Source organism: Macaca thibetana, chromosome 8 (genome assembly GCF_024542745.1).
Source record: "Macaca thibetana thibetana isolate TM-01 chromosome 8, ASM2454274v1, whole genome shotgun sequence".
NCBI classification, from domain to species: Eukaryota; Metazoa; Chordata; class Mammalia; order Primates; family Cercopithecidae; genus Macaca; species Macaca thibetana.
In genome coordinates this window covers 45,049,324-45,070,203 of record NC_065585.1, presented here as the reverse complement: position 1 = coordinate 45,070,203, position 20,880 = coordinate 45,049,324, and the positions used below count along the sequence as shown (strand labels likewise).

The following is a 20,880-nucleotide window of genomic DNA, read 5'->3' as shown; positions in this document are numbered from 1 at the left end:
CAAAACAAACGTGCACGCATGCATAGATACATACATATATGTATAAAACTAATCTACACAAGAAAGTACTGAATAGTAATTTCCCTTCAAAAGGTATTTCCAGTGTTCAGGCTTTAAGAGACTTCACATTTATGGTACACTCCCTTTAAAATTACTTGTGATTTTTTTTTTATGTTTCAATTTTTTTCTGGAAAACAGTTTTCATAACACAATAGCAGAAACCTTTTCTTATATGTCATTTAACCAGCATTCCTTATTAACTTTATTTCCATTCAAGATAGGTCTTTTTATGACCCCTCATTTCACTTTTCCCCAATTCCTTGCTGCGGTTTGAATGTGTCCCCCAAATTTTACATGTTGAAAACTTAATTCCCAATGCAACAGTGTTGGAAGGTGGAGCCTAAAAAGAAGTGATTAGGTCAAGAGGGCTCTGCTCTCCTGAATGGATTAATGTTATTATCTTGAGAGTGGGTTGGTTATCAAGAGAGTGTTATAAAATTTGTTTAAAGTTTGTTATAAAAGTGAGGTCAGTGCCCCTCTTTCTCCCTCATTCTCTTAATCTCTGTTTGCCCTTCCACCATGGCATGATGTGGGAGGAAAGCCCTCACCAGATGCAGCCTCTTGATCTTGGACTTTTCAACTTCCAGAACTGTCAGCCAAATAAATTTCCACTCCTTATACATTACCCAATCTTAGTTATTCTGTTATAGCAGCATAGACTATATGGACTAGGACATCCCTTAATACTCACAATATATGTTACTGCTGTCTATGACTGAAACTATTAATAGGCATCCATCTATGTTACACCAACGACAGTGTGCCAAGTCCTATTTACTACTGATATAAAACTCTAGTTGCCTTAAATACAAATTCCACTTTAAGATCTATCCAAGAGGATGAAAATAATTGCTTGAAAGCAAGAAATTAGTTCCCTGACTTTTTTGATATTTTGTCCTTATCACCTCTGTCAAAAGTCTAACATGTTAGCTGGGCGTCATGGCACATGCCTGCAGTTCCAGCTACTTGGGAGGCGGGAGGATCGCTTGAGTTTGGGAAGTCAAGGCTGCAGTGAGCCATGATCATACCACTGTACTCCAGTGTGGGTGACACAGTGACACACTGTCTCAAAATAAAGAAAGAAGGAAAGAAAAAGCCTAACATGGTGCCAAATACAGCTGAACCAGAGTTTGTACAGAATGCCTTATAATGGTTAGAAAAACTCCAGCTTTCTTCAATAAGAATAATTTCTAAATATGATTCAAATCCAAATGATTATATAAAAAGATAAAACTTTTACCTAAATGCTTTAATATTTTTTAAAAAGCATTATCCCTGATAAATTGGTCTCACAAGATAATTCAGTGATTAAAATATTTTGCTTTGATAATATGTATTCAATAGATCATAATAATAAACTCACTGGAAGGCTTAGAAATTCATTAAAGTAGTCTACAAGGAAATCATCTGTTGCCAGAGAATCTTCCTGCAAAAAAAAAACATAAAAACACAGTATTATAATTATACAACAATGTTTTAAATCATACCTATATTATTCTCTAATTCTGCTATGAATTTATCATCACGTAGATCTTCAAATCTCTTTTAGTCAGTAAACAGTGAACCCTCACTATAAACTGGACACAGTTTATAGTGTTTTATAGTTTCCTTCCAATCTCTGAAAGGAAAAAATAAGAAAACAGAAGGGAGCATATTCTTAAAACACTTTGCTACTATACTTAGTTGGAAAACAGAACACATGAAAAATATAGCACAGCACTTAAATGAAAATCAACAAATACAAAATAATACCACCACATGGTAAGTTTCACACAGACTTATTTAAATATATATATATTTCATAAAAATAAAGGCAGAGTCAACAAGAAGCAGTGTTTGGAGCCCAAATGAAATTGAGCATGTAAATTTCTTAAATTGCCCAATGGAAGTGATAAAAGAAGTGAAGAAAATGTTGTACTGCCCCGCCACCCCAGAATGAGATACATTTTTTAATCTGGATCTTGCTTCACTTTTGCATGAGGAAACTTTGACAATGCATGTGTTCTAAGAATAAAGATTGCGTACATTTTTTCCATAACTATCTCATCCACCAACATAGCCACTTTTCAAATTGGCAAAATTGAAAAGCCACTGCCAAGAACAAAATCTCTCTTCCAAATCCTAAGACACCTTATTTTATTAGTAATTGTTTCCATTATGTCAAAAGCACATCATGGCATAACTGTTATATGGTACATGTGTTTATTTTGTTATTCATAATTATATTTCAATTTTGCAAATCTAACATGAAAGTTGACAATATGACACAATGCTATTATTTCCATATGGCTGATTACTTTCTTTTTATACTGGCCAATGTTTTAAAATGTACTGAAGTATACAGTGCTATAAGGAAGACACTATAGCATATTGCACCTATTTTGGGAAGTAGATTTTCAGGGTAATTTCTTTAAGTAATTGCAGCATCAGAAGAGAGTTATAAACAATCACTTATAGAATTTATATCAAGAAACTTACTAGAAACCTCAAAACAAAAGATTTAGTTTTCTAAAAATTTCAACTGATTAAAATAACAACAAACTAAGGATTTAATAAATTTACTACCTTAGTAGTAGTACCTTAGTAGCACGTGCTCAAAGAAAGTCCTGATTGGCAAAGTCTAACAAAGCAGAACAAGGCAGATATCCTTTTGGGGGAAACTACAAGGCATTTAATAACCTATCAGACTTTACCTTCCAAAGTTACTTTAATAATTCCAACTGTATTTAGTGGACTATCTAGTTTTTGCTAACTCTTATGAGAAAACATCTGAATTCTGGGTAGAAGGCATTGTGCTACAATAAGGGTGGCCAAATTTGGCAGTACTGGATCACATGATCAGAAATCCACAGATGTGAACAGTGTATATCTTAAATAACATACAGTAGTGCAATACAATCCCTTGTTAGTTTTTCTAAAGTATACATTTCATTTTTAATTTTTAGTCATAATACAGAATATGTATTTCATAGCACCAGGTGGACCTAAGTATTGCCTAGAATTGCCACACTGCCTGAAATTTCTAATTTCCAGATTCATATATTCATTTCCAGATGTCCTGCACTTCTAAAAGATTCTAATTCAATGAACTATCTGAGAGGAGATACTCGTTTTGTTTTTGTTTTAAGACAAGGTCTTGCCCTGTCACCCAGGCTGGAGTGCAGAGGCGTGATCTCAGCTCACTGCAACCTCCGCCTCCTGGGTTCAAGTGATTATCATGCCTCTGCCTCCTATCTGGGACTACAGGCGCCCACCACCATGCCCGGCTAATTTCTGTATTTTTTGTAGAGACAAGGTTTCACCATGTTGCCCAGGCTGGTCTTGAAGTCCTGGCCTCAAGTGATCTGCCCGCCTCGGCCTCCTAAAGTGCTGGGATTACAAGCATGAGCCACCATGCCCAACCCTGTTTTTTGTTTTTTTCCTTAACCTATTTCAGATAGATAACTTTGAATGAATAATTAGAAAATGAAATAGAAGATACATACGGCAATCCCAATTTTTTTGTTATTAAATTCAACAGATATAAATATACTCTGTCAAACTGCCATAAAGGTTTTCAAAGTTTACTCTAGATTCCTGAGCTCAGCTCATCTCACCAGGGACTGGTAAGAGTTCTCAGGTGGCAGCAGTAGCACTGCTCTAACCCCTTGGTGACTTGACATTTCCTAGGCATTCAGTCATATCCTTTGGTTTGCACTTACAGAAAACTATGAAAACCTCAGGTATTATCAAATACATCAAAATCAATATTTCTTTTCTAAAATTGTGCCTTAATTTCTATCAATATCAAACCTCAGCAGTTGCGTTGATATTGGGTAGTTACACAATGGGAAATAAGCGCTGCCTCCAAGTACGATCTGCTCACGCACATGTGGCACTTGAGTGGAAAGGCTTGTCCTTCTCTTAGTAAATAAAAGAACCTATTTTCCCACTGTAGTTTCTAGTTCAATGTGTTCAAAATATCTTGTCACATCAGTAAGCAGTCTTGTAAACCCATGAGTATCTGATAAGCCCTTTACACCACAAACCCTTTAATTTAAAAAAAAAAAAAAAAAATTAAGGCCTTGAGCTGAAGAAGTAACTCAGTTACTCTCAGAGTTTCCACAATCCCATTACTTGGCTATATTAAAATGCTCTAAGTCTCTATGCTTAGGTTTAACATCTTCCAAATAATCAATAAACTGGTGATGGTTAATGGTATAATCAAGAAGAAAACTGAGTTAGAATCATTTCCTCCATTACATCATTCCATAAACCTGACTGCAAAATTTGCAACACAGATTCTCTGTTGAATGAAGGTAGGAACACTTCTTCAGAATTGAATGTACTCTTGAAACCCGTTTTTTTTTTTTTTTTTTATGTATTACAGGTGTGCCATCTGTGAAAATGAAGTCAGCTTTTCCATTTTTAGTCCAAACTTCTCAAATGTCTTACTGAAAGAGGGTTAACAAAATAATTTATGTGTGCTTGCTAATTATGGTAGGTAAAATTTTTTGCTTAAAGTTATTTTGCCGCAACTTCAAATCAGATTAACTACAATTTTTTTTTTTTTTTTTTTTTTTGAGACAGGGTCTTGCTCTGTCACTTAGGTGCTTAACTAATTTAAAAAACTTTTTTTTTTTTTTTGTAGAGACAGGGTCTCACTATATTGCCTATGCTGGTCTTGAACTCCTGGGCTCAAGCAATCCTCCCACCTAGACCTCCCAAAGTGCTGGGATTACAAGCATGAGCCACCACACCCAGTCCAATTTCTTTACAACTCTAAAAGATGCAAGATATACAAAGACATTATAAGCAAGGAAGAGGAAATAAGAAGACAAAAAACCCACAGTCCAAGAAAGAATATGATACATGCCATAAGAGAATTACAATATAAACTGTTTCTTCCAAAGGAAGGAAAGATGTTATCTGGTAAGAAGAATCAGAATAGACTCAAGTGGGAAAAATGGCATTTGAAATGCATTTCAAATAACTTCAAATTCTGTATTTAGAAATATAAATATGAGGGGTAATAATGCTGAGTACACAGAGAAACGCATGAGCAAAGGAGAGAGGCCAGAAAGCAAGACAGCATAGTAGGTGTCTCTGGGGAATGGGGGCAAGAATCAACTGAGAAGGAGCTTGAAGAATTTTCTAGGACATGAAAATGTTCTACATATGCATTGGAGTTTGGATTACACAGGTGTATACATTTGTCAAAATTCACCAAATTATTCTTTAAATGTTTGCATTTCAGTGTATAAATTTTGCATCAACAAAAGAATCATAAACTAATATTGAATACTATTAATAGTTCATGATACTCATGAAGTATTTAGAGGTGAAGTTTATCAATGTCTGTAACTTACTTTAAAATGCATAAAAAATAAGATGGACTGATGGATGGATGATGAGATAGGCCAGCTATGTGAAAAAACAAATGTAACAAAAATTGTGAAATCTTAGTGGTAGGTATATCGGTGTTCACTATACAATTCTTTTAATCCTTACATGTTTAAATTTTTTCCTAGTAAATGTTTGGAGGGGGGCCTTATTACAAGGAAATAAGATCAAGTTTCTCTGCACATTATGGACAGGCTTCTTAGCCTTCTGTGTATTAAATAACAGATTCTCAAATCAGCATCATTCCTCTAGAATAAATTCCTGGTTATCTGACCATCTTCTGACTACTACTCTGGAATCCTATCTACCAAGGGACTGACCTCTGGTTCACCATCCTATCCATCATATGCCAAACCTCATCTTTCCTATTCTTTCTTATCCGTACCACCCTATGGGTCAGTCTTCCTAGCCACACCTCATTTAATACAAGGGATCCATTTGTTCCCCCAGTCTCCAATCCTTTTCTACCACAAAAAGGGCTTATGGTGAATGCAATTTGGTTCCTGCCCACTGTCCAGCCTTATCTCATACTACACGCTGTAGTCATAGCAATTTTTTTTATAGTTCCGCACCTTGGCACATGGTGATTATTCTGCCCAGAAAAATTTTCCCTCTTATTCATGTACCCATCTTTTTTCTTCTCCAGAAGTCTGGAGTAGTGGTCATCTGTATTTCCCCTATAAAAACCTTTATCACTTCATACTGTAATTGTTTACATGTCTCATCCTGGATTGTGAACTTCTGGAGGAAAAGGGCTGCTTCCTATTTATTCTTTTAATTTTTTCAATGCCTTTAGATAGTAAACGTTTACAACATTTTTTACTGAATAATTGAAAGATTACACTGAGGACACAAAACCTAAAGAGAAAAGACTAATAACTTAAAAAAAAAAAACTCTAACAAATAATACTAATTAAAAGAAGAGATACTGTCAAAAGAGAAAAAGAGTCAGAAAAAGAGAATACAAGGTGAGACAAGCTCCACAGCACATCTTGTTGAAAGTATAGCTTGCCTAGATCAAGGCATTTTTGACATTTGAAAACCAAAAGCCCATGTATCAGATCCCCACTGGTTTGCAAAATTATATTTTCTATAAATGAAGTCTATGAAAGAGGAAGATATTAAAATGGTTCATGCAATGAGGAGCAAAAGTATGGACTCTGCTTTTATCCTCCAAAGGTTATCATCACAGATTACATCAGTATCTATCCAGAAGTACTTTTCCATCGGGCTTCTGTCCTGTCCTCTCCTGCCCTCCCCTCCTCTCCCTTCCCCTCCCCTCCCCTCCCCTCCCCTCCCTTTACCTCCCTTCTTTTCTCTTCTCCCCTTCCCTTTCCTTCTCTCTGTCTCTCTCTCTCAACAAGTACACAAAAGACTTGAGAAGGTGAAGGAAGCTCTGGATGCCCCAACCCCTTCCCCCCGCCACTTTTATTTTATTTTATTTTATTTTATTGAGATGGAATCTTACTCTGTCACCAGGCTGGAGTGCAGTGGCACAATCTCGGCTCACTGCAACCTCCGCCTCCCAGGTTCAAGAGATTCTCCTGCCTCAGCCTCCTGAGTAGCTGGGACTATAGGCACGTGCCACCACGCCCAGCTAATTTTTGTATTTTTAGTAGAGACAGGGTTTCACCATGTTGGCCAGGATAGTCTGAATCTCCTGACCTCATGATCCACCCACCTCAGCCTCCCAAAGTGCTGGGATTACAGGTGTGAGCCACCGCGCCTGGCCTGGACTCGCTTTTATCCAGTCATATCTCGAATTATACCTACTAGGCTTAAGACAATTCATTAGGCACAAATACCCTAAGGTTTTCTCCTTGTACAAAGATCTTTACAACTCACTGCAAAGATCGCGCCACTGCCCTCCAGCCTGGGCGCCAGAGCAAGACTCTGTCTCAAAAAAAAAAAAAAAAAAAAAAAAAAGATCTTTACAACTCAATATATTCATTTAAAGCAGAGAGTATCTCACACCCTTGGTCACTTTTTCTCCCATTCTATACGGTTAAAAAGAGGATGTGGCAAACTTCTCTAAATCCCGATGTACTTTCAATTCAAACCTCACACTTAACACTTAACTGCTTATCCTTTTACTGTTTCATATTAAAGGCCATCTCTCTGATCAGAAGGTATGCTACTTTGGGGATTAATAATAATGTTTATACCCAGTAGTGTCTAATATGGCCATACCTTGAAAAAGTTGCTTAAAGTTATTTACTAACTTAACAATGGGACTGCTAACAGTTTCTGTAGTTCCAAAAAAGCATCAGAGAATTTGATTCCTACCCAGAGTAAAGGATTCCATAGAGATGAAAGAATTCCAAATAGCCTAACACTTTACAAAGGACCTCTGGGACCTGTCTTAGTTTCCTAAAGACTTGTTCACAACACTTCTGGCCGCTAGCTCTGCAACCTCTTAAAGAAACAAGAACAGGAGAAAGTAGGGGTGGTACTTAGGTCTAGCCCTGCCTTCCAGTGTTTCCATATAAAGCTGCCTAGTGTGTCAGCCCCAGTAGGCTCTCACTGTTCATTTAACTCAATTATGTATAATTTAACATATTTTATTTGAAAAAAAAAACACCAAGTGGTCATTAATTGCCAAGTAATTAGTCATGTTTATGAGGACTGGAATTATGGACCTTTTTTCTATACAGTTGTCCCTTGGTATCCACTGGAGATTGGTTCCAGGACCCCCCACAGATATTGAAATCTGGGGATACTCAAGTCCCTCATATAAAATGGCATAGTATTTGCATATAACCTACACCCATCCTCCCATGTACTTTAAATCATCTCTAGATTTCTTACAATACCTAATACAATGTAAATGTTATGTAAATGGTTGTTATCCTATAAAGTTTGTATTTTTTTCTGAAATTTTTTCTTTTTTTGAGACAGAGTCTCACTCTGTCACCAAGGCTGGAGTGCAATGGTGTGATCTGGGCTCACTGCAACCTCCACCTCCCAGGTTCAAGCGATTCTCCTGCTTCAGCCTCCCAAGTGGCTGGGACTACAGGCATATGCCATCACATCCAGCTAATTTTTGTATTTTTGGTAGAGACGCAGTTTCACCACATTGGCCAGGCTGGTCTCGAACTCCTGACCTCAGGTGATCCACCCACAACGGCCTCCCAAAGTGTTGGGGTTACAGGTGTGAGCCACTGCACCTGGCCTTTTTCTGAATATTTTCAATCCAAGTTTGGTTGAATCCACAAATGTGGAATCCATGGATATGGAGAGCCAACTATGTTACTGTATGTTAAAATAATGAGAATGTCCTCATGCTTGAGAAATACCCTATGTTTATTATAATTTCATTCAACCTGTAAAAATAACAAAATAGCAATTCGAACAGACTAAAAATTAGCTAAAAATGAATACCATTTTTAACAAGTAAAATACAAGTAAATACTGCTTAAAGCTAAAGTTTATCTTAATTTGACGGTAAGATTACAAGGTATTCTCTTTTTTAACTTTTCCTTTTTTAAACAGCTTTCAATCTGCTTTTAGAGTTAATAAAACTGTGGGTTTTCTAAATCAGAAAACCTTCAACAAAATAGATCATTACACTACAATGTTTTTACTCCATAAAGAATTTTCTTTCCTGGATTCAATTTTTTGATGGAAGACTTGATAAAGACTTTTTTTGAAGCCTGGCACACTTACTTGCATAGTGGCAAACAAACTACTTTTAAGGTACAAGAAAAAGATATTATTTTGAATATAAAAGTCAGGTACTTAAATCTTTACTATTAATGCACTCTATTTTAATGATAAAAAAATTTAAGAGTCACTCTCACTTTAAACTTTCTGAATGTGTACCTTACACCTTACTTTAGCTGTAAGTTTAAAGTGAGAGTGACTCCTAAATTTTTATTTTTATTTTATTTTATTTTTTTGAGATGGAGTCTCGCTCTGTTGCCCAGGCTGGAGTGTGGTGGTGTGATCTTGGCTCACTGAAACCTCTGCCTTCTGGGTTCAAGCAATTCTCCTGCCTCAGCCTCCCGAGTAGCTGAGACTACAGGCACTCCTGGCTAATTTTTTTTTTTTTTTTTGTATTTTTAGTAGAGACAAGGATTCACTGTGCTAACCAGGATGGTCTCAATCTCCTGACTTTGTGATCCGCCCCACCTTGACCTCCCAAAGTGCTGGGATTATAGGCATGAGCCACTGTGCCCAGCCCTAAATTTTAATGTGTAAATTTTGTAATTCACTCTCACTTTAAACTTTCTCAATGTGTACCTTATACCTAGGTAAAAAATTAAAAATATATACAAGGTATGTGTCCCTGACAAACAAATACTTTATTCTAAATGAGTTATTCTATCCTTTGAGGATGAAGACACCATGTTAAGTTTCAAATATTATTTTGCGGGTGTCCACAACAGCATTGTACTTTTAGATCCACTGAGAAAATACAATATGAAAAAAAAGTTGGTATGAACACAGGAGCACAAAACCAAAAAAACAAAAAACAGAAAACTACTTAAATAAAATAATAAAATATTTTTCTCAATCATAAGCAGTTGTAATCATAAGGCATTAATCATAAGGTATTGCGGCTTCCCAAATATCAGGGACCCAGGCCCCTCTGATCTTATGTCTCTGCCATCCTCAAGATGCCAGGTCCACCTCATGATCTAAGATGACTGCTTTAGCTCCAGCATCACAACTTTATTCCAGCCGGCAGAAAAGAAGAAAAAGGGTTCATTCTTTCCTTCTACACTTATGTAAGTATTAAAGTTAGAATAGCCCAGCTTCTAAATGTGGCTCAACTAATTACTAGCTGTGTGACCTAAGGGTCCGTTATTTGATCTCTATAAACATCAGCTCTCCAGAGAAGTAGGACACAACACTTCTGCTTACATCGTATTGGCCAGAATTTGGTTCCATAAACACATTTGGCTGTAAGGGAAACTAGAAAACGTAGTCTTAACCTGGGATAGCAATGGTTCTAATATCTACTATGGAAAAGGAGAGAATGGAGTTTGGGGAACTACAGGTCCCTGACACATTTTTCCTAAGAATATGTAATTTATTAATGAGAACAATACTTTCACACTTTGGAAAAACGGGTAAATACATGTGCAAGACATGTTAATTATTTAATCTATAGACAATACTTGGTTGAGCATGTGAATTTGAGAATCTGGTTATAAACTGCTCTCAGCTAAAAGCTGCTCAGAGCTCACAGGCAGTCTGGATGATGTTAGTTGGAAAGGCTTAATGGAGGAGATTAGCTGGGCCTTGAAGAATGTGCAAGATTGTGAAATAGATGGGGAAGGGCAACTGAGACAAAATTTGACAGCAAAGGCAAGGAGAAAAGTGGGGTATAGTTTGGCTGGGGCAGGAGGCATGTGGATGTAGTTTATAAACGAAACCAAAAACAGTAAGAATGTTGTCTTTATCACAGAGCAAAGCATTGGGAGATAAGGTTAAAGAAGGCTGAAAAGTTATAGAAAAGGTTTTGAAGGCTTAAAGCAAAGCATTTGACATTTTGGCTTTACCAGTTACGAGATATGCGGCCTCAGGCCCATTTAGTTAACCACTGTGAACTTCGACCTCCTCTTCTGTGAAATGTGTGCAGTAATAACCACCTAATAGTGTTGTTAGTAGCTAGTATGTGGTTAGCACCTAATAGGGTTGTTAGTAGCTAGTATGTGGTCAGCATTCAATAAATACTAGCTATTAATAAAAGCTCTGAGCAAGCTAGTAACATGGTAATGTTTTAAAAAATTAATAGCAATCTGATAGCCAGGGTAAGAGTGACAGGAAAGGGAAAAATCTAAAGGCAGACAGAGCAAAGGAATAGGGAGTAATCTAATACAAGTGATGCTCAGGAGCTTGAATTTTACGCTTTAGACAAAGAAAAATTGGAGTTGGCAGAAGGAATATTGGAGGCAATGACATCAGTTAGGATTACTACCAAAGTCCAGGCCCAGGGTGGGGGCCTGAAATGAGACAGTAGTTGTGTGGATGGAGAAAAAGATATGGCTACGAAAAGAGCTTGGTAAATGATTGCAGGCAGGGGATGAAGAAAAGGGAAGCAAGGCTTTGAGTGACTGGCCAGTGGTACCACAAACCAAAATAAGAAGTGGAGGAAAAACAGCATGGGGTCGGGGGGCCTGAGGAGGGTTCAGTTTAGACTGTTGACACAGACATTCAGATGATGAAGAGTCCCAATAACCCACTGGATATATAGAGCTGGCATTAAAAGTGGTGTCTGGACTGGAGTTGTGGAGATGTGGAAGTCCCACGAAACAGGGGTACTGAAGCTATAGGAGGAGAAGAGGAGCTCACCCAGAGAAAGCCCAGAGAACAGAATCCTGAAGGTCAGTACTTTCATGAGAAAAGAAAAAGAGAAGCCAGAAAGGGGGAATAATAATGAAAGATAAGAGAACTCGGAGACAGTGAAATTAAGCCAAGAGAAAGGGAACGCCTAGAGTCTTCAAGCTATCATGAGTTCAAGGATGGGGCCAACATCTAAAATGGTTAGGTGAACTGCTCAAACGGTAAGTGGCGTGTTGTTGAGTGTTCTTCAGCAGTATGGGAAAAAATTTGCTGGCTTCAGAAATGCTCACCTCCTGCTGCAACTAAGAGTAGTTCAGGAAGGCCTGGAGCAGCTTAAAGAAATTTCCCATTAAAAGCAGAGTGGCTGGGCCTGGCATGGTGGCTCGGGTCTGTAATCCTAGCACTTCAGGAGGCCAAGGTGGGTGGATCGCTTGAGCCCAGGAATTTGAGACTGGCCTGGGCAACATGGTGAAACTCTGTCTCTACAAAAAATATAAAAATTAGCCAGGTGTGCTGGCATGTGCCTATAGTGGCAGCAACTCAGATGGCTGAGCCAGGAAGATCACCTGAGCCCAGGGAGGTCAGGGCTGCAGGGAGCTGTGATGGGGCCACTACACTCCAGCCTGGGTGACAGAGGGAGACCCTGTCTCAAAATATATGTGTGTGTGTGTATAATGTATTTTTTTTCTTAAAGCAGAGCTCTGCCAACATGGCCAGAAGATGGGAGGAATTTCTGACTTGCTCTGTGTACCTCTACCTTCAGTGGCTGTGTGTGTGTATGTGTGTATGTGTGCGTGTGTGTGTGTCTGTCTCTCCCAGCAATGGACCAGAGCTCTGGAAAGGTGAATGTGAAAGCTACCAGCACACACAGCCTTAGCCCTTTCTTCTCTGTTAGGCCCTGCTATACTGTGAACTTCTTGAGACTTAACCTCAGCATCTAGGACCACATTATGACTATACAATCACTCATGTTTGTTGATTGAAAGCCAAAAGCAAATAAGATAATTAGCCAACATAAGTGCTGGAAGACATAAATAAATAATGGAAGTGCTTAGAGCTCTTGGAATCAGACTCAGACCTTGGTAGGAATTAGGTTCTGACACCTCGTGTTTGTCTGTGTAACCTCAGGCAAGTTCCATAACCACTGTATACAATGGGAATTACAATGGAACCCACCCTAAATGTAGCACTCACCTAAATGACAATATATAGGATATATTTAGCAAAGTACTTTTATTATTTAACCTCTCTATAAGTCTGAGCTGAGAGTATTTAGTACATTTGTAAAGGAATGATAAATTGACCACTCTTTATCCATCAATGCCATTTACTTTTGTTTACTCCAACCAGGAACTGCACAGCCACATCACAATAGAGCCATGGAGATAAAACTTTCCTCTCATGGAGTCATTAAAGAGTTTAGAGAAATTAAATGAGGCCATCTATGTGAAAGAACTTTAACGATGAACAACATCCACCATACAAATTAACTGGCCCCTTCTTAAAAATGTGCCAGATAGAGAATTCAAAAAAATCTTGTACACAGTTATTACAATTGTTTCTAAACCAAAACTCTGGCAAAAAGGAGGAAAGAAAACACACAGCTTTCTTCTATGATCTAATATTTGCTATATTTTTAAAGGCCAAAAAAAAAAAAAATAGCCCCTTGAAATCGTACTTACAAATTCTTCTTCTGTAATAGCTGGTGGCTCTGAAACAAGACAAAATATTACATTATCTCCCTCAAAACTGATTTCCTTTGAGTAAATGAAATCATGGGAGACAGCACCTAGCCCTATGTTATACACGGGCACGCTCAGTACATCTCTGGCCCTCTCTTCATTCTCTGTACATGGCTTGCATTTTAAGTTGGAATTCAAGGTGGAAGTGGGAAGGAAAGGCCTCTGGAATCCTGCCTGGTCACTAATTCACCGTGACCCAGCAGTTACCCTTCTTTATAGATGGAACCCTCTATTATTCTACGTACAATATGTAGAATTAAGCGAGATAATGCGGTGCCAGCGTAAACCGGCGAGGACGTGAAATTCGTCATGAAATCCAACAGGAGGGCAGTGAAGCCCTTTTTTCTCATGTCTGGGGGCGGGGGTACCTCTAGGAGGGCAGGAGGTAAAGTCCAGAGGCTGGCACGTGGTGCGGCCCGGACGCCGCAGGCTGGTCCTCCGTCCCTGTGGGGCCGCCACCTACCCGCTGTGAGCCTCTTCACGGGCATGCCGTCGCCTCTGCCCGCTCCTGGAGCCCGCGCGGGCCGTCAGGGCCCCAGCGCGCGGGCCCAGCGCGGGTCAGGGCCGGAGCGACGCGGCGGCGGCGCGCGGGCGCCGGAGCTACGCCGGCTCGTGTGGCCCGCAACGCGCCTGGGTTGCTATGGAGCTTAGACAATGCGGCCGCCTTGGGAGGCCGAGGCCGCCCTGTCAGGCGCCTTTCAGGGTTACCAAGCCGCGATGGGAAGGACCCAGCCGCCTCCTGCCCTCCCTTCCTCTTCCTTCTGTGCAGGGGCCAGCGCCACGGAGGACTGGGGACGGACGCGCGTGCAGATCCGCGGCGCAGTCACCCGGGAGGGGCGCCCTGGAGAAGCCTGTGGCCCTCGAGACCCGACTGGCCGCTAATTCGTTACTGTGGAACCGCGGCTCAGGCCCGTTCTTCCTCCACTACAGCCAAACAGCACCGGCTAGAGAAACGCGGTGCTCCACGGGAGGGAGAGGCCGCGGGCACGCGGGGCGCGAGGCCGCCAGAGCGGCTGGTCCTGGGAAGCGGAGGAAGCAGGGAAGACTCGGGCCTCGAGTTTTCATCATTCCTCAAGAGGCCCGCAACACACAGCTCTTGATCTCCATCACAGTTGTATGAAATGCTTGTGTAAAAAGTTAAATAATTCGCGGCCTATAGGAACCGCGAACTTCCCCAACACGTGTGTGCCAGTTAGGACTGCTGCATTTTGAAGAGAGCTAGGCTTAAAAATTACCTGAGGAGGCCTCATGTTCACCTAACGTGGTACCTTCGTCTGTTAGGTTACGCAAGACTTAAGCCAGAAACCTGGGAGCTTTTCCCTAAAACTTATTCCCGCCCCCCAACCCTCTTATTCAGTAAAGCACTAGGTTCTCCTTATTCTGCCTTAGTGTTTCTGAAATCTGGAGTCTCCTCTCCGCTCCTGCTAGTAAGAAGATCCTTAGTACAGGCTCCATCTGAACTGCTGTAAAAACTTCCTAACTGCTTTTTTCAGTCTTTGCTTCCAGTGGAGTTCAGTTTAAGCCCGTTCTCCATGATGAATGCAAAATCATCCATCTGAATGCAAATCTGACCTGCTTAAAACCTTCCGTGGCTTCACAATTGCCTCCTACATTGTAGGAATACTCCAAGGCTGGCAGGGGCCCCACAGGTATATGAATGCTTAAGAAAAGAAGGAATAAGACAATGGGTGCTTGTATTGCAAGGAACCGTAACTCCCATCTAGTTATATTCATTGCCTTTTCCCTATTACATAGGAAAAGACAAAAATAAACACTATATTGGCCAGACAAAATTAGAGGACGAAATGAAGTGACGGGATACTGGCAGAAGATAAGGGAGAGGTGGGGGTGGGGGAACGAATCACAAAGGGCTTTGTGGGCCCTTGGTAAGGACTCCAGATTTCATTCTGAGTGAAATGCAAACCATAGCAGAGTTTGAACAGAGAAATGACATGACTTTATTTCTATTTGAAAGAATCACTCTGGGTGTTGTCTAGAGAATATATTAATATTAGCATGACTCGAAGTGGGCAAGAGCTAATGGTAGCTCAGTCCGGGTGGTTCAGCACAAACAGTACAGGTTTGAGATAGATTCTGCAGACATTTTAACAGTAGAGCCAAGAGGATTTCCTGACAAGTTGGACATGGGAGCGAAACAAAGTAGTTGAGAATGACTCCAGAATTTGGTCTGAACAGCCAGAAAAGTTTAGTTGCCATCAACAGAGTTGGAGAAAGCTGTGAGTAGACCACATTGAGAGAGAGTTTAAGAAGTCTATTACCCTAAACCAAATTGAAAAACATACTTCAGGATACCATCCAGGAGAATGTCACCAACCTAGCAAGACAGGCCAACATTCAAATTCAAGAAATGCAGAGAACCCCAGAAAGATACTCCATAAAAAGATCAACCCCAAGACGCATAATCATCAGATTCTCCAAGGTCAAAATGTTAGAAAAAATGTTCAGGGCAGCCAGAGAAAAAGACCAGGTCACCTACAAAGGGAAACCCCTCAGACTATCAGTGGACGTCTCAGTGGAAACTTTACAAGTTAGAAGAAATTGGGGGCCAGTATTCGGCATTCTCAACCGAATTTCCAACCCAGAATTTCATATCCAGCCAAAATAAGCTTCATAAGTGGAGAAGTAATAAGATCCTCTTCAGACAAGCAAATGCTGAGGGAATTTGTCACCACCAAACCTGCCTTGCAAGAGCTCCTGAAGGAAGCACTAAATATGGAAAGGAAAAACCATTACCAGCCAGTAAAAAAAACAAACAAAAAAACACTGAATGAAGTACACAGACCAGTGACACTATGAAGCAACCACATAAACAAATCTGCAAAATATCCAGCTACCTTTATGAAGACAGGATCAAGTCCACACATAACAATACTAACCTTAAATGTAAATGGCTAAATGCCCCAATTAAATGACACAGAATGGCAAGCTGGATAAACCACCAAGACCAAGACAGCTGGCAAGATGGTCGAATAGGAACAGCTGTGGTCTGCAGCTCGCAGCAAGATGGACACTAAAGGAGGGTGATGTCTGCATTTCCAACTGAGGTACGCAGTTCATCTCATTGGGACTGATTGGACAGTGGGTACAGCCCACAGAGGGGAAGCCGAAGCAGGGTGGGGCGTCACCTCACCCAGGAAGTGCAAGGTGTCGGGGAATTTCTCCCCCACCCAAGGGAAGCCGTGAGGGACTGAGCCTGAGGAACTAGAGCACAGATACTGCTCTTGTCCCATGGTGTTTGTGACCCACAAACCAGGAGATTCCCTCTGGTGCCTACCCCACCAGGGCCCTGGGTTTCAAGCACAAAACTGGGTGGCCATTTGAGAAGACACCAAACTAGCTGTAGGAGTTCTTTTTTTCCGTACCCCAGTGGCACCTGGAACACCAGTGAGACAGAACCGTACACTCCCCTGGAAAGGGGTGCTGAAGCCAGGGAGCCAAGTGGCCTGGCTTGGGGGTCCCACCTTCCCAGAACCCAGCAAACTAAGATCCACTGGCTTGAAATTCTCGCTGCCAGCATGGCAGTAGTCTGAGATCGACCTGGGACACTCCAGCTTGGTGGGGGGAGGGGTGTCCACCATTGCTGAGGTTTGAGTAGGTGGTTTTACACTCCCAGTGTAAACAAAGCTACTGGGAAGTTAGAAGTGGGTGGATCCCACTGCACCTCAGCAAGGCTGCTGTGGCCAGACTGCCAGATTTCCCTTCTCTGGGCAGGACATCTCTGAAAAAAATGCAGCAGCCCCAGTCAGGGACTTACAGATAAAATCCCCATCTCCCTGGGACAGAGCACCTGGAGAAAGGGGTGGCTCGGGGCACAGCTTCAGCAGACTTAAATTTCCCTGCCTGACAGCTCTGAAGAGAGCAACAGACCTCCCAGCACAGCATTCTAGCTCAGCTAAGGGTCAGACTGCTTCCTCAAGTGGGTCCCTGACCCCCGTGTATCCTGACTGGGAGACACGTCCCAGTAGGGGCCGACAGACACCTCATACAGGAGAGCTCTGGCTGGCATCTGGCAGGCACCCCTCTGGGACTAAGCTTCCAGAGGAAAGGTCAGGCAGCAATCTTTGCTCTTCTGCAGCCTCTGCTGGTGATACCCAGGCAAACAGGGTGAGGAGTGGACCTCCAGAAAACTCCAGCAGACCTGCAGTAGAGGGGCCTGTCAGAAGGAAAACCAACAGAAAGAAATAGCATGTCCACTCAAAGACCTCATCTGAAGGTCACCAACATCAAAGACCAAAGGTAGATAAATCCACAAAGATGGGGAGAAACCAGTGCAAAAAAAGCTGAAAACTTCAAAAACTGAACGTCTCTTCTTCTGTAAAGGATCACAACTCCTTGCCAGCAAGGGAACAAAACTGGATGGAGAATGAGTTTGACAAATTGACAGAAATAGGCTTCAGAAGGTGGGTAATAACAAACTCCTCCGAACTAAGGGAGCATGTTCTAACCTAATGCAAGGAAGCTAAGAACCTTGAAAAAAGGTTTGACAAATTGCTAACTAGAGTAACCAGTGTAGAGAAGAACATAAATGACCTGATGTAGCTGCATAACACAGCATGAGAACTTTGTGAAGCATACACGTTTCAATAGCTGAATCAATCAAGCAGAAGAAAGGATATCAGCTATTGAAGATAAACTTAATGAAAGAAAGAGAGAAAACAAGATTAGAGAAAACAGAGTGAAAAGGAACGAACAAAGCCTCCAAGAAATATGGGACTATGTGAAAAGATCAAATCCACGTTTGACTGGTGTACCTGAAAGTGACGAGGAGAATTGAACCAAGTTCAATTCGCAAACCAAGTTCAGGATATTATCCAGGAGAACTTCCCCAACCTAGCAAGACAGGCCAACATTCAAATTCAGGAAATACAGAGAACACCACAAAGATACTCCTAGAGAAGAGCAACTCCAAGACACATAATCGTCAGATTTGCCAAGGTTGAAATGAAGGAAAAAAGGGCAGAGAGAAGGGTGGGGTTACCCACAAACGGAAGCCCATCGGGCTAACGGCAGATCTCTCTATAAGCCAGAAGAGAGAAGGGGTCAATATTCAACCTGCCTAAAGAAAAGAATTTTCAACACAGAATTTCATATCCAGCCAAACTAAGCTTCGTAAGTGAAGGAGAAATAAAATCATTTACAGACAAGCAAATGCTGAGAGATTTTGTCACCACCAGGCCTGCCTTACAAGAGAAGGAAGCAATGAACATGGAAAGGAACAACCGGTACCAGCCACTGCAAAAACATGCCAAATTGTAAAGACCATCGATGCTAGGCAAAGCAAGCAGCTAACATCATAATGACAGGATCAAATTCACACATAACGATATTAAAGTTAAATGTAAATGGGCTAAATGCCCCAGTTAAAAGACACAGACTGGCAAATTGGATAGAGTCAAGAACCATCAGTGTGCTGTATTCAGGAGACCCATCTCACATACAAAGACACATAAAGGCTCAAAATAAAGGGATAGAGGAATATTTACCAAGCAAATGGAAAAAAAAAAAAAAAAGCAGGAGTTGTAATCCTAATCTCAGCTAGAACAGATTTTAAACCAACAAAGATCAAAAGAGACAAAGAAAGGCATTACATAATGATAAAGGGATCAATGCAGCAAAAAGAGCTAACTATCCTAAATATATATGCACCCAATACAGGAGCATCCAGATTCATAAAGCAAGTTCTTAGAGACCTACAAAGAGACTTAGACTCCCACACAATAATAGTGGGAGACTTTAACACGACATATCAACGTGACAGAAAATTAACAAGGATATTCAGGACTTGAACTCAGTTCTGGACCAAGCAGACCTAATAGACATCTACAGCACTCTCCACCCCAAATCAACAGAATATACATTTGTCTCAGCATCTCATCGCACTTATTCTAAAATTGACCACATAATTGGAAGTAAAACACTCCTGAGCAAATGTAGAGAACAGAAATCATAACAAACAGTCTCTCCGATCACAGTACAATCAAACTAGAACTTAGGACTAAAAAACTCACTCAAAACCGTGCAACTACATGGAAACTGAATGACCTGCTCCTAAATGACTACTAGATAAATAACAAAATGAAGGCAGAAATAAAGATGTTCTTTGAAACCAATGAGAACGAAAACACAACGTACCAGAATCTCTGGGACATATTTAAAGCAGTGTGGAGAGGGAAATTTATAGCACTAAATGCCCACAAGAGAAACCAGGAAAGATCTAAAATTGACACCCTAAAATCAAAATGAAAAGAACTAGAGAAGCAACAGCAAAGAAATTCAAAATCTAGCAGAAGACAAGAAATAACTAAGATCACAGCAGAACTGAAGGAGATAGAGACACTAAAAACCCTTCAAAAAATCAATGAATCCAGGAGCTGGTTTTTTGAAAAGATCAACAAAGTAGATAGACCACTAGCAAGACTAATAAAGAAGAAAAGAGAGAGGAATCAAATAGATGCAATAAAAAATGATAAAGGGGATATCACCACCAACTCCACTTAAATACAAACCACCACTAGAGAATACTATAAACACCTCTACACAAATAAACTAGAAAATCTAGAAGAAATGGATAAATTTCTGGACACATACACCCTCCCAAGTCTAAACCATGAAGAAGCCAAATCCCTGAATAGACCAATAACAAGTTCTGAAATTGAGGCAGTAATTAACAGCCTACAAACCAAAAAAAGTCCAGGACCAGACAGATTCACAGCCTAATTCTACCAGAGGTACAAAGAGGAGCTGGTACCATTCCTTCTGAAACTATTCCAAACAATAGAAAAAGAGGGAATCCTCCATAACTCATTTTATGAGTCCAGCATCATCCTGATATCACAACCTGGCAGAGACACAACAAAAAAAAGAAAATTTCAGGTCAATATCCCTGATGAACGTCGATGCCAAAATGCTTAATAAAACATTGCCAAACCAAATCCAGCGGCACATGAAAAAGCTTATCTACCACGATCAAGCTGGCTTCATACCTGGGATGCAAGACTGGTTCAACATACACAAATCAATAAACATAATCCATCATATAAACAGAAACAATCACAAAAACCACATGATTATCTCAATAGATGCAGAAAAGGCCTTCAACAAAATTCAACACCCTTTCATGCTAAAAACTCTCAATAAACTGGGTATCAATGGAACATATCTCAAAATAATAGGAGTTATTTATGACAAACCCAATATCATACTAAATGGGCAAAAACTGGAAGCATTCCCTTTGAAAACCAGCACAAGACAAGGATGCCCTCTCTCACCACTCCTATTCAACATAGTATTGGAAGTTCTGGCCAGGGCCATCAGGCAAGAGAAAGAAATAAAGGATATTCAAATAGGAAGCAAGGAAGTCAAATTGTCTCTATTTGCAGATGAC

At 40.5% G+C, this 20,880-nt stretch overlaps 1 protein-coding gene across 6 annotated transcripts in view; it reads right to left on the bottom strand.

Moving 5' to 3' along the window:
- The window catches only part of RGS22 (regulator of G protein signaling 22), a 166,696-nt gene extending 152,544 nt beyond the window's left edge, over positions 1-14,152 (bottom strand). For 4 of the 6 annotated variants that reach the window (XR_007728202.1, XM_050801193.1, XM_050801194.1 and 1 more), the window contains exons 1-3: positions 13,939-14,016; positions 13,416-13,444; positions 1,424-1,486 (exon numbers count right to left, since the gene is read on the bottom strand). Coding sequence is in view for 5 of the 6 variants with exons in the window: in XM_050801193.1 (XP_050657150.1) it covers positions 1,424-1,486; positions 13,416-13,444; positions 13,939-13,963 (117 nt within the window). In the remaining variant the exon portion in view is untranslated. Of the gene's footprint in view, positions 1-1,423; positions 1,487-13,415; positions 13,445-13,938 lie in introns of all 6 variants that reach the window. The other 2 variants (XM_050801191.1, XM_050801192.1) reach the window with 2 other exon arrangements.
- Positions 14,153-20,880: the final 6,728 nt, after the last annotated feature.